The sequence below is a fragment of the Mauremys reevesii genome, linkage group 8 (genome assembly GCF_016161935.1).
Source record: "Mauremys reevesii isolate NIE-2019 linkage group 8, ASM1616193v1, whole genome shotgun sequence".
NCBI lineage: Eukaryota > Metazoa > Chordata > Testudines > Geoemydidae > Mauremys > Mauremys reevesii.
The window spans coordinates 30,803,966-30,816,593 of NC_052630.1; the positions used below are offsets into that span (position 1 = coordinate 30,803,966).

The 12,628-nt window shown below is 43.3% G+C and overlaps 1 protein-coding gene across 3 annotated transcripts in view; it reads left to right on the plus strand.

The window, feature by feature from the left end:
• The window catches only part of KCNIP1 (potassium voltage-gated channel interacting protein 1), an 807,057-nt gene that overhangs the window by 253,659 nt on the left and 540,770 nt on the right, over window positions 1-12,628 (plus strand). For 2 of the 3 annotated variants that reach the window (XM_039484933.1, XM_039484935.1), the window contains exon 1: window positions 11,738-11,841. The exons of the other annotated variant lie outside the window; for it this stretch is intronic. In XM_039484933.1, coding sequence (XP_039340867.1) covers window positions 11,781-11,841 — 61 coding nt within the window. In that variant the 5' untranslated portion in view covers window positions 11,738-11,780. Of the gene's footprint in view, window positions 1-11,737; window positions 11,842-12,628 lie in introns of those variants that run through there. 3 annotated transcript variants of the gene reach the window in all.

Sequence of the window (12,628 nt, forward strand, 5' to 3'; positions counted from 1 at the left end):
AAATATTTAGGGAAGACTCAGAGAATCAGGGAAGACCGGCATAGAAATGCTTATAAATAAAGAAAGTTACATCATTTGTTGCAGTCTAGTTTAGGGCTTTCCTGTCCAATCACTACTACTGTTTGATACCTGCTAGGTGATGTTTGGGCAGCTTCTAGCAGACAAGTGGCTGCCTCACAAAAACCACCATCACCGTTGGCAGTTTCAGCAGAAACACCCAGGACTGAACAGGTACAGAGAGACTGAACTGCTATCTTTCCCCTAGAGATGGCCGGTCCTGAGGCATGCTGTGTGTGGCACAGTTTACACTATTGCTGCCCCTGATCTATTCTTGGTAAATAAGGGGTTTTAGGATCCACTGTTGTACCAATCCTCCCAAATCCTCTTAAACATTCCTCCGCTACTCTCTTAGGAATCTCTATGAGTTCCCTATTGCCTCTGAGTGATATTACCTGGCAATAGCTTCTTGGTGCTACTAGCACCTGATCATGTGGTGGCAGTCACACTTCTCCAGCATCCTGTGCTTTATCCCGAGCAAAGCCATTATTTCAGATTGTTTCCTAGTTTAGAATCAAAAGCCTCTTAAAAAGTAAAGGAGGCAGAATTTGTTAAAAGGCTTCGTACAGTGCTCAGGCAGATTTCCGGGGGTAACAGAAAAAGCAGGTTTCACTACTGAAATGTGAGCCCTTTCCTTCCGATGCATTGCTTTAATGGCACTCTAGGAACAGCGATGGGATGAAAAAGTTGCAGTTCTCACCTAAAACTGATCATCAAGACAGAACTCCCACTTTTCCCCATTGCTGACAGATGGTACCCTCTGCTCAGACACACCAAAGCCCTGGTATCAGGATTGACTCCTCTGTCTTCTTTCCCCACCCATATCCACGTTCTCCTGAAACCGTAAAGAAAGGGTTTCCCACAGTCGAAGATGAGGTCCTGGGGCCCAGCCCTGTCTGTGTGCACAAACACCCACCATCCCTCCTAGTAAGTAAGAATCCATCCCTGGATCAAGCACCACACTTAGCCAGATTCATGTGCCTCCTCCCTGGGTACCCCAACCTCCTCACTAGGCATTTCCTCTGCCCCAGGGCCAGGACCAAGGTCAGGTGTTTCTAGTGGGGATCCCTCCAGTGGGAACCACCCCACTCATGGGAGCCCAGAGGCTCCTTCTGGCTCTGCCTTCTGGTGACTAGGCCTAGATTTAACTCCTCCTTGGGCTGAAAGGGGCAAGGCCTGAGCTTGTTTCAGTGGACTAAAGTCTCTAGCCTATCCACAGACGGTGCTCAGATCTTGTATACCCGCCATTTGGGGTACGGATCCCACAGACCATGTACAGTGTCCACTTTTCCTTTACCACATCACTACAATCCATCCTTCACTTTCAGTTTCCACTGCAGAAGCCGTGTCTCATTTGAGTGCTACAGCCTGCTCCTTTCTGGCCTCCATACAACTTTCATGCACCTCATCAGATCTATAAATCTCTGCTAGAAAAGTAATCTTCTGGCACCCAACACAAGTCATTCTTTTCTGATCCCTCCTTTGGCTCTCTCTCCCATTCTCTGTCAAGTTCAAGCCTCTTGTTTTCCTCTCTACAAGATTCTGCACAATCTAACTGTCATAAACAGATAGTTAAGGGTTAAAGTCTCTTTTACCTGTAAAGGGTTAACAAGCTCAGTAACCTGATGAACACCTGACCAGAGGACCAATCAAGGGACAGGATAATTTCAAATCCCTGTGGAGGGAAGGCTTTGTCTGTGTTCTTTGTTTGAGCTGTGTGCTCTCTTTGGATCTAAGAGAGGCCAGACATGTCTCCAAGTTCTGCTGGAGTATTTCCTACTATCCAGTATAGTGAGTATTAGAAAGGCGAATTAGTCTTATAATTTGATTTCTACATTTGCAATTGTGTGTTTGCTGGAGAAATATCTTTATTTCTGTTTCTGTTACTGATTATTCTGAGGAGGAGGGAGGGGGAAGTCTCTCCAGTTTTTATAAGTTAGACCCTGTATTTTTGCATGCTGGTAATACAGAGTGTCCTTTTTTTTCTTTCTTTAATAAAATCTTTTCTTTTTTAGAACTTGATCGATTTCTTCCTTTGTTTGGATTTTCAGGGGAAGGGGAGGGGGAAAAAGGGAATCCCTCTTTGTTTGATTCAAGGAGTTAGAATCAAGGTATCTCTCCTAAACACTAGGAGAGGGGAGGGGGAAAAGTGAATCCCTCTTTGGTTGATTCAAGGAGTTTGAATCAGGTATCTCTCCTAAGCACTAGGAGAGGGGAGGAGGGAAATGGTTTGTTTCCCTTTGTGTTGAGATTCAAGTTTGAATCTGTGTTCCCCAGGGAAAGTTTTGGGGGAACAGGGAATGTGTCAGACACTTAAAAATTGACTGGTGGCAGCGAGAACCAGATCTAAACTAGGATTTTAGTTTAGAGGAGTCCATGCAGGTCCCCATCTTGTGAACGCTAAAGTTCAAAGTGGGGAATAAACCTATGACACTAACCCTGCCCATCTGTCTGCTTTGATTTTCTCCTACTCCCTCTCCTGTAGAAGCATCACCAATACTGCCCTTCTTAATGCCACATTTGCACCTTCCTCCCACTCTCGTCTTCATTGCTCCTTGCACATCGCCTATAAACTCAGAGCTCTCTCCCTCTTCTTGTGCACTGAACCTCCTACTACTTCTTTTTCAAAGCTAGCCTGAAAACACATTCCTGCTGCAAAAGTCATAATCCAGCCCAATAGAAGTACATAGGGGAAAACCACCACTAGAAAGCTGAGGTTTTACATTTCTGAATTGTATCCGTTGTCTAATTTAGAGTGTAAAGTAAGGAGATCAGGGACTAGGTTTGTTTTATGTACTGTTTATGTACTAGTAATAGAACACAGTACTTCAGATTTTTAAAATCTCAATTATGCTGCCTCAAACAACCAAACCTGGACACCCCCGCCCATTTTCTCTCTCTCTTTCTCTTGCTCTCTGTTCAGCTTCTTTTTAAAAACTTAAGGTGAGAGAGGACAGATGAGATTTGAACCCAGGGTTCCAGGATTCTTTAACAGTTTTTTGTAACTAACACAAAGTATTATGCTAGTGCTAGTCATCAGTTGTCCTTTCAGAATATTAATGAATAGCAGTGCCCTTCATTTGCTGAAAACTAAAGTTATCTATTTGTTTTCCATGTCCCACTGAGTGGCATTAAATGGATGCTGCAGGTTGTCACGTTTTTGACTCATTTACTACAAACCGCATCAAGTCAATGGAATTCTGATACTTTGAATAATAGCATCAGTCCCTTATTTACATACAGCTTCACATGGATCCTCTAGCTTCACAGCATATCTATTTCATCTGATTTTCAGCATTATTAATTACTGACTTCAAAGTTACGAAAACTATATTACGGTCGTAGCAGAAACAGAGAATGGATGGCTTTTGAGATCTGGTAACATTAATTGTGTTAGCAATGAGAGGGCATCTTCAAATGATCCCAAATTGGGGGTAGGGTGTAGAGCATGTTCTTTATTTGCTGGGAGTTGTAGGGCTAGATTCTGCTCACATTCACATCAGTGAAATTCCAGAGTAACTCTGTGGAATTACTCTGGAGTTTCACAGTTTTAACAGCGATTGGAATTCAGCCTGTAACATTTTCAGTGAATGGCAAACAGAAGGTGAGACTCAACCACCTGTTTGTTTCAGACCTACTGAAATTAATGGGACAGCTTGTGAATAAATTCGCTACTCACCCTGAGAGAGAGTGGCACTGCTGGGTCCATTCAGTGATTCGTTATCACACCTACACAGATCCAAACAAAAGTCTCACTCCTGGTTTATTGCTATCTAGTTTGCTAGCTACTGATCCAATTATCTATCATAGTGATGGGTGCAATGTAAGAACTCAAATAGAATGGAATTAAGTGTTCAAAATTGGATACCTGGAACAATCAGATTGTGACATAGCTGCTCTACGCGACCCTGTAAACTCATTTGTGTTACCCTCAGAACCATGTGTCTACGGCTCCGATCCTGTGTTTGATGGCATACCAGCTGCACCTGTGTGGAACCTCACTGAAGTTAATGGGGCTCCACACAGGCACATTGCTCCAAAAAGGAACTGTCTGACAGAGATTTGCCTCTTTCATTCTGTAGGTTTCCCAGTAGCAGCACAAGGCATTCTCTAGCTTGAATATTACCCACAATTTAGATCTATGGGTGTGGAGGCCCAGTGTAAGGATTTTTCATTTATATCTGGTATGTTTTAGAGAGGGAGAATTTAAAGAAGCTTATGAAATATTTATAAGTGCAAAGGCAAATCATATTTACAGTTGGGTGGAAGACTCGAAAGAGCTGGTATATGGGAACAACGAAGCAAGGTTAGCTTTGAGACCAAGAGCCTTCGATGAAATGCAACAAATGGATGGAAATGTGATTGTGAGCAGTGTGGAAGCTATGCATGGACTGGAAAGCAAGTTCTGCTTCTTTTGCAGGTTTCAGTAAATACAAAAAGAGATTGGAGGGAGGATCAAATTTTGGGTGTGGAGTGTTGCTCCTTTTCACAACATATAAAGTTGTAAAGGGTTTTCTGTGTCACCTTATCTATAGTTATGCATTACTTTAACAAATTACCCATCCCAAGGTGAGGGTTTACCCCTAATTTAATCTGTGAGAGTAGAGTGCCCCCAAGATGGACTACAGTAGAGATGTTATCAATAGAACGGGGATTCCATGATGCACAACAGAGACTCAATAGTGCTCTATCAATAATAATTACTTCTATTAGCCGACCAAACAATACACATACTGCAGTCTGGTAAAGGAGAGCGAGAGCCTTGTACAGAATGCATAGTATTTGCATGACTCACACCATCCCTCGTGGAAAAACACAAAGTGTTAGCCCTTACCCTCATCCTCGCCATCATCATCATCCCCACCCCGGGTCATCATCCTGGTGTCTCCCTGACCCAGGCATGCAGGCTGGGATACAGCTTTTATCAGGGCCGGCTCCAGACCCCAGCGCGCCAAGCGCGCGCTTGGGGCGGCGTCCCGCGGGAGGGCGGCAGGCGGCTCCGGTGGACCTCCCGCAGGCATGCCTGCGGAAGGTCCGCTGGTCCCGCGGCTCCGGTGGACCTCCCGCAGACGTGCCTGCGGAGGGTCCGCTGGTCCCGCAGCTCTGGTGGAGCATCCGCAGGCACGCCTGCGGGAGGTCCACCGGAGCCGCGGGACCGGCGACCGCCATAGCGCCCCCCGCGGCGTGCCGCCCTGCTTGGGGCGGCGCAAATCCTAGAGCTGCCCCTGGCTTTTATAATGTGTTACCATCACACCCACTGGAGTTCATATGTTTTTATGAAAGCCTTTACCCCTCCTTTTCCTTATCTGAACTTCCACATCCCCACTACTTTTGGGGTGCCCCATTTTTCATAGGCTAACTCATTAGCTCCCCTTATAGTCATTAACATTTATGACATCTTATCCAAATAGTCACAGGCAGTTACCTTAAGGAAGTCTCTAACATTTCACCCCGACTACCAATGGTCATCTTGTGGTGTCTACTGACATAGACATTATTATCCAAATGCAGCAGTTGTTTTTGAACCATCAGCATATCACAAACATAGACGCAAGCTCAGCAGATTTATTATTAACTTACTCATGCAAACTTATCTTTTTAATATAGCTAACATCTCCTAAGTCCCAAGGCCTAATTTGGCTCATCTAAATAGCCCTGAGACCTGTATGCCCTGTATTACAACAGTAATTAATCCTTATATTTCAGCTCTATAGCCTAAATATATCTGATGCTTTTTATCCTTGGTTCCATGGATAATCTGTTTAGCATTGCCAAATGGGCGTGTGTCATGGTGGAGCTGTGGATTCAAATTCTCTGATCCTGAACTGCTTGGATTCCTCCTCTCCACCAGCACCCTCATTCTGAGAAAGGAACCCTGGTAGCAGCAAAGGGTCTGCAATCAGCTGTCTCTTCTCTGAGCTCTGAGTGAAGGCTATTCTTGACCAGCTGCTTTTGCCTGTAGATGTCCGTCTGCAGCCACTTGCTCTCTAGGTCTGAGCTCCTGGATTGCGTGGCCCTCCAGGGTAGAGCGGCAACGCAGCACTCTTGCAGGTCGAATCAACACACAAGGTTTGGAGTTAGGGCTAGATCATGCCATTGATTTATCTGCATTAAAGCAAGTAATGAGTTCTGGTTCAATAGCAATGGAATCCACATGGCTCATAGTTCACAAGGCCTTCTGCTAGCCTCTTGGCACAGCCGTGGCTCAGACTCATACATGGGGGGAAGGAACTAGCTCAGGGAGTTTAAGACAATAATCAGTTAAACATTTGCTAAGCAACAAAAACTCTCATTCCCTGCTCTTAAAAAAAAAAGGCAGCTGGTTGTTTTCCTCATTCTTGATTTTTAAAGAAAGTCAGTTCTCCCTATGGACTATTTTAAAAAATCAAAGGGGAAAGGAAGTGAGGGCAGGGGTGTAGGAGCAGCCATAGTGACTCATGAGCAGCATCTGCATCTCTATGCCTGTCATCTCAGGCAGTGTGTTAGTAACTGTACCAGAGGATACAGAATTAATGTCCTCTCTCCCGCCCCCCCAATATCTTTAGTGAAGGAAGTTGTGCCTGAATAATACTAGAAGCAGCCACAGCTATGCATTCCAGGGCAGTTCATACCCAGGGGCTTGCTCCCCAGAACAGAGTGGTATTTCTCCTAACATTGCAGATTTCTGTTTGTGAGCATCTGCCAAAGATGCAGTTCAGGGAACACAACTGAAATCATGGCCACTGGCATTTCTATCTTGATGCCAATGGTGGCAGCTCAATTCACTGCCTATTTCTTACTATGCTCCCAACTTCCCATCAGTGGAGGTGGTACCATCATATGTGCAGAGAGAGGACAGGCAGCCACAGGTCACCTAGCCTTGAAAGAAACAAGTTGCCTCGGGATGCGGCCTAGAGTGTGCATTGGGTATGGAATGCCCTCCTGAAACAGTCACATTATAAAAAAAATAACGTCCTGCCAAACATCATGCTTTGTGAATGGAAGCAAAACCCAGCAGCACTCTGCGCTTCGCCCTTCCAATGTTCCAAATATCCAACAGGCAAAAATTAAATTTGCCATCTAAATCTGTATGTAGGTACCTTCTTTAGTCAACCAAGAGTGACAATTCTGGCCTGAACGACAAGGGGCAGATGAGGCAGTTTTGTTTGTGCTCCTATTATGTAAGTTTACATTACTATACCTTGGATTAAATTAATAAGTAAAAAAAAAAATTGTCAGTGATTTTAGGATCCTGACATTTTCCGGGAGGTCCTTTGCTTGCCCTTAGCCAGCAATGAAAGTTCCAGATACCCGCTTTGGTTTATAAGAATGGGTGAATGTTTTGCCAGAACTCTAGTTGGCTGTTCCAGTTTTAGACCCTGAAAATGACAAAGGTCTGGAACCATGTGAGGCAATGGTAACAATCCCCTCCAGCAAAAATACTGCAGACCAGTTGCTAGAGCCATGACAATAAGGGCCTGGTCTCTCACCCTTTGAAACCAATAGTAAAACACCGATTGTCTTCAAGAGAGCAGGATCTCATCCTCTGACAGGGAGTGGGCTGTAAGGATCCCAATCACCCCGTTCCTGCAATTTCTGTGATGATTGAACTTTTCCCACAGTCGGAGGAGAGCATATTAACCCCATCAGTGTGCTCGGATCAGATCAATATTAATTTAATTCTGTAACTGCTGCCACTATATTTACATGTACTCAACTGTAATTAACTTCTACACTGTGGCCAAACCTACTGGCTATGTTCAACAAATGAGCATCTACTATTCTGTGAAATACAGAAGCCTTGTGGTAGCACAGAAGTAGGCAGCCATGTTAAATGCGGTAAAGGGGTTAATATCATGAATAATGTTTCATAGTGTGTAAGAATAATATTGTTGGTTCTATATTAGCTGGTAGGATAGTCATGCAACTGGTCAGTATGGACCACTGAAGAAACCGGCAATAGTTACTGAGGCCTGGGACAATGCTAGCCAATTAGACCACTGTATGCAAATAAGAGTTTCCCAGTTGGCTGCAGCCAGGATCAGCAAGGTATTTTTCTGAACTTCTCACTGCATCTGCCATATAGGGTGTTAACTAAAAAAAACAGTACTGCTATACTTCTGAAGTGCAGTGCCATGTCAGAGATTTTCACTTATCTTTGTTGGAAATGTTCTGAACATATGCAACAATACATATGCAGACTGGTGAGGTGAACATCAGCATTTATCAAATCACAAACAAATATTTACCTCTTGAATCCATAAATCTCCAAACTTATCTTGGTAGAAATAAACGTTCTGCCTAATACATCTGTATGCCATACATAGAAATTCATTAGAGACTGGCATGTCCTTGTTCTTCAAGGTCCTGCTTTTACGAGACTTATGCTGTGGGTTCATGTGTGTCAGAGGGTTCTTCAGACATAATGATCTGGGAACCTGTTCTCTTATACATTGCACATGACACGATCAAAGGCTGCAATTATCAGATATATACAGAACCTGGTTTCCCCATTTCAATGGAATGGCTTTATTTCACTGAAAGCTGTCAGTGTCGATTTCTTAGCCAAGAGAAAAATCTAGTCTCAAAGAATAATGAATATGGGGAGTATAGGGAACACTGTCTCCCCCATTCTGCCTAGCACCCAATTGCTATTTCCCACTAACGTACAGCAACAGGAGCTGGTCTCCTATCACCCAACATCCCCTTCTCCCACACATTTTCTCCACATGGGCAGGCTGATGTGTTATGCTTTCCTCTTGGACAGGGTCCAATATGTGTCAGGAGGAATTCTGAAGCGAGTTAATTTCCATCTGGCTTTTCTGGTGGCATCTCTTTATAATTAGTTTAGCTCTTTGTGACGATTCACTTTAGAGCACTTACATTTGTAATGTTGCTTTTCATAACGGGTGACTCACTGTGTAGACTCGTGTGTGGTTTCGTGTTTGAACGATGTGACAGGAGCAATTGCTCATTGATTTTGGAAAGCAACAACTTTATCTAGATCAAGAATTGTCCTAGTTTTTTCACTGTGTAAACCACACCTTGAAGAGATTGTTTCCTCCTACCCCATCACAGAGCATCCCTGTGGAAACACCAGAAGCTGCTTTTGAGGGTAACTAATATTAGTAAATTATTGATTTATTTTTTATTTGAATGTCGTAGTTTCACCTCTCCGGAGAATGTGATCTCTTAATCTTTTAATCTCACTCATTTTGCTCTTCATTTCTTCTCCCACTCCAATCTGTTCACTTCCTCTCTCGTGCTGCCCATGTTTCTCTGCTGCTTGGTCTCCTCGTCTGAATCTGTTCCTCAGCCTGGTTGTCATCTCTCCCTATTCCTCTGAACACTCTGTGGTTTTATTTTGTGGGTTTTGTCTGGCACTGTCAGTCCATGCTAACAGCTCTTGTTTCTTTCTCTGGTGTAGGATTAGCTCCCAGTAAAGGCAGCTAGTTTGGCTCCTCCTTGTTTCCATTGAAGAGCCTGGAAGCTTGTAAAAGAAGCTGGAAATAAGGTGGAGAACCAGAACCACATGAGCAACTAGCTCTTCATAGGTAGCAGCACCAGGTTCTTGGCACCAGTTACTCATGACTACAGTAACTGCCCTGTAATTATTGGTGTGTGTGTTACTCCTTCCCTGGTGGATGTGGGAGCATGTTTCTGATCAGGGATGCCTGACAATGTTTGCATAGAGCAGTGCATCTCCTATGCAAGAAAAGTTGATGCAAATACATCGACCTCTGCCAGAATTAAAAATCCCACTATACGTAAAGCTCTGAATAGACTGAGATTGTGTTACCTCAGAGACACCTGTGTGAAGCAGTTGTTGTTCTGCAAAGAGGTGGCTACGGTGACCTACCATCAACCTCCCTGCCCTGGGGTGCTGGGAGATGCAGTGAACACCAGATTTCGTTTGCTGTTCTTAGAGTTAGGTAATATTTAAATAAAAATGGTTTAAATGTATAATACAAACTCTGTGTACCTTAAGGAGAACTGTACAGCTCCCATGTTCTCCCTGGCCCTCTGAGACAGGTACGGTCCTCCAGTATAATGCAGCTTGGAGAAACCCAGAGTTAGACTATCAGATGGTAGAATCTATCAGTACCAGGATCTCAGCTATGGGACAATGTACCAGAAGAGCCCAAATGTGAATGACAATAGATGCAAATAAAAAACACCTTTGTGAGCTCACAAACATACTACTACACATCCCAGCCACTTGACTGGCTTATGGAAGGGGAAACAGTGCAGTAACCCGATTTCTGTTGTCAGTTCTGATGTGCCTTCAGTTAGGGTTGTGCTTAGATATCAAGGTCCTATTTCTAAAAAAGATGCTTCACTAAAAAGCACAAGTGCTCCTATTTTAAGTTGTAAAACAAACAAAGAAAATTCTCTATTTTCCATGAATGTTTTGTGATCAAGCACTAAATGAGAGCTGTTTACTGATGCACACAAGGGATGTACATATATATGTGCATGCAAGAAATACAGGGTAGGAAGTATTTGAATATTAACTCTCCAAATGCTTTATCCCCGGTAAAAATGGCTTTTTAGTACTTCTAATTTTCAGATCCACTGAGATTTGAATTTGATGAAATCTTCATTCAGAAGTTACAGGAAAGCAAAGGAAATCTCTTGGGACAATATACTTTAGTCTGCAATGTAAGAATGAATTTCTTCAAACAAATGCAATATTTGCACAGATGCTGCCTTACTCTAAGACACCATCTGTGAATACCAAATGAATTCTTCTTCTGACAGGTACCTGATGAGGCATTAACTCTTTCTCTACCTCCCTTTCCCCATGTTCAACGCAAACCTAGCAATATATAGCAAATCTTATGTCCTGGATCAAATTTTTGAAAAAAAAAATCCCACCAAGAAAAATCTGACACTCACAGGCGTTTGCTTCAATAATATGCTGTTTTTAATATCCTAAGAGTATGTGTCTCTCTCTCTCGCACATATGCACACTTTGAGTTGCACAGAATTAGGTTATCAGCAACTGCATTTCCCACGCATCTGACATGTCAGAAAGTGTACAGAGAGTGGCCGTGTTGAAATTTACTATCTGCTCCCCCCCACCACCCCATTCCACACTTGTTTCCTTTCCCTGGATCCTGTGCCTCAGAAGAGTTTAAGAGAATGTTATTTTCTACCTTTGTCTATGACAATATTAATCAGCAGGAGTGTGCATTCCATACAGCTGCAACTTTGACAGCTAGTTCACTATCATTTTCCACTGAGTAGATTTTCATTCATTCATGATTGGTACAGAGCCCAGGTCCCTAGCATCCTCCCGAGACCCTTACTATGCCTACAGAACTGTAGTTTAGTGTGCACTGGAAGAGATGCATTGATGCTTTCTCTGTAGACCTACAGGCTGCTGGTTGGAGCCATAAGGGAAAGAGAGGAAGAATTAGCCTGTGTGTTTATGTGGCTGTGCTCCAGTAAATATTTTGTTGCATCTGCTGCCAGCTCTGGTCTGAGGGAATCTATCTAGCATTTAAATTTTGATGGGGAGCTGTTTTGAATAATAACCGTGCAGCCGGCTGTGAGTCAGTGCATGTGTGTTGACTGAAAAAAAAAAAATCTCAAAGCTTAACGCTTGCTGAACGCTGAGCTGCAGTGCTTTGCTTTTACCCTCCTCCTTTCTTTTTTCCTTTTCCTCCCAATAGATTGTGGTTCATTGGGGGGTGGGGGGAGGAACAAAAAAAAAACAACCCTCACAAGTAGCTGTTGCAATGGGTGCAGTAATGGGTACATTCTCTTCTTTACAAACCAGACAAAGAAGACCCTCAAAAGGTAAGAATTTCCTCTTCGCTTTTTCTGCCTCTTTTGTGTATTTGTTAACATCGGGTTTGACAGCGGAGGGGGAAAAACACAAACATGTGCCACTTGAAACTAGCCCATCACTATTTATGTGAGGTGTAATTTACAGAGGAGGAGGGGAGTGGGCTGTTAAGGGGCTGCGGGGGGTTACATGGGAAGATAGTATTTGCTCTAGGTATTTTGGGGAGGAAGGAGAGTGCCTGATACACCTTCTGAAATGTTGTAATCCTTCACACAGATGTGTGTAAGGAGGAGAAGTCAGCGGTTTCACATGCAGAGCACTTGCAGAACAGACCTGTTTACTCCCAAATTCCATGCTTTGAAAATCCACTAGGCAGGGAATCAATTATATACATATGGCAAATTCTTCCAGCTTCCTTGTACTTTCTAAAAAAGTATCATCAGAAGGGCTGTTGTATTTTTAATAATACGACTATGAAACATTGCCACAGCATGTTTTATGTTAACTATCTGGAGAAAAAAATAGAGGATTTCTTCACAAGAAGGGGAAGGAGAAGAGGTGCAGAGCAGAGAAGAAAGCAAGCAGTAATCCAGGGATTTTTAATCCTTAAATCCACATGTCCAAAATCTAACATGCTAATTTTTCAGGAAATCAGTAATGTTGAGAGGATTCTCATTTGCTCAGTCTGTGCTCCATTCTCTTCATGGGGTTATTTCAAAAATTCCAGGATTCTGCTAAACTGAAAGTTGAAAGCACTGTAGGGAGCAGGACTGAAAAATATACAATGTGTATTGTAAA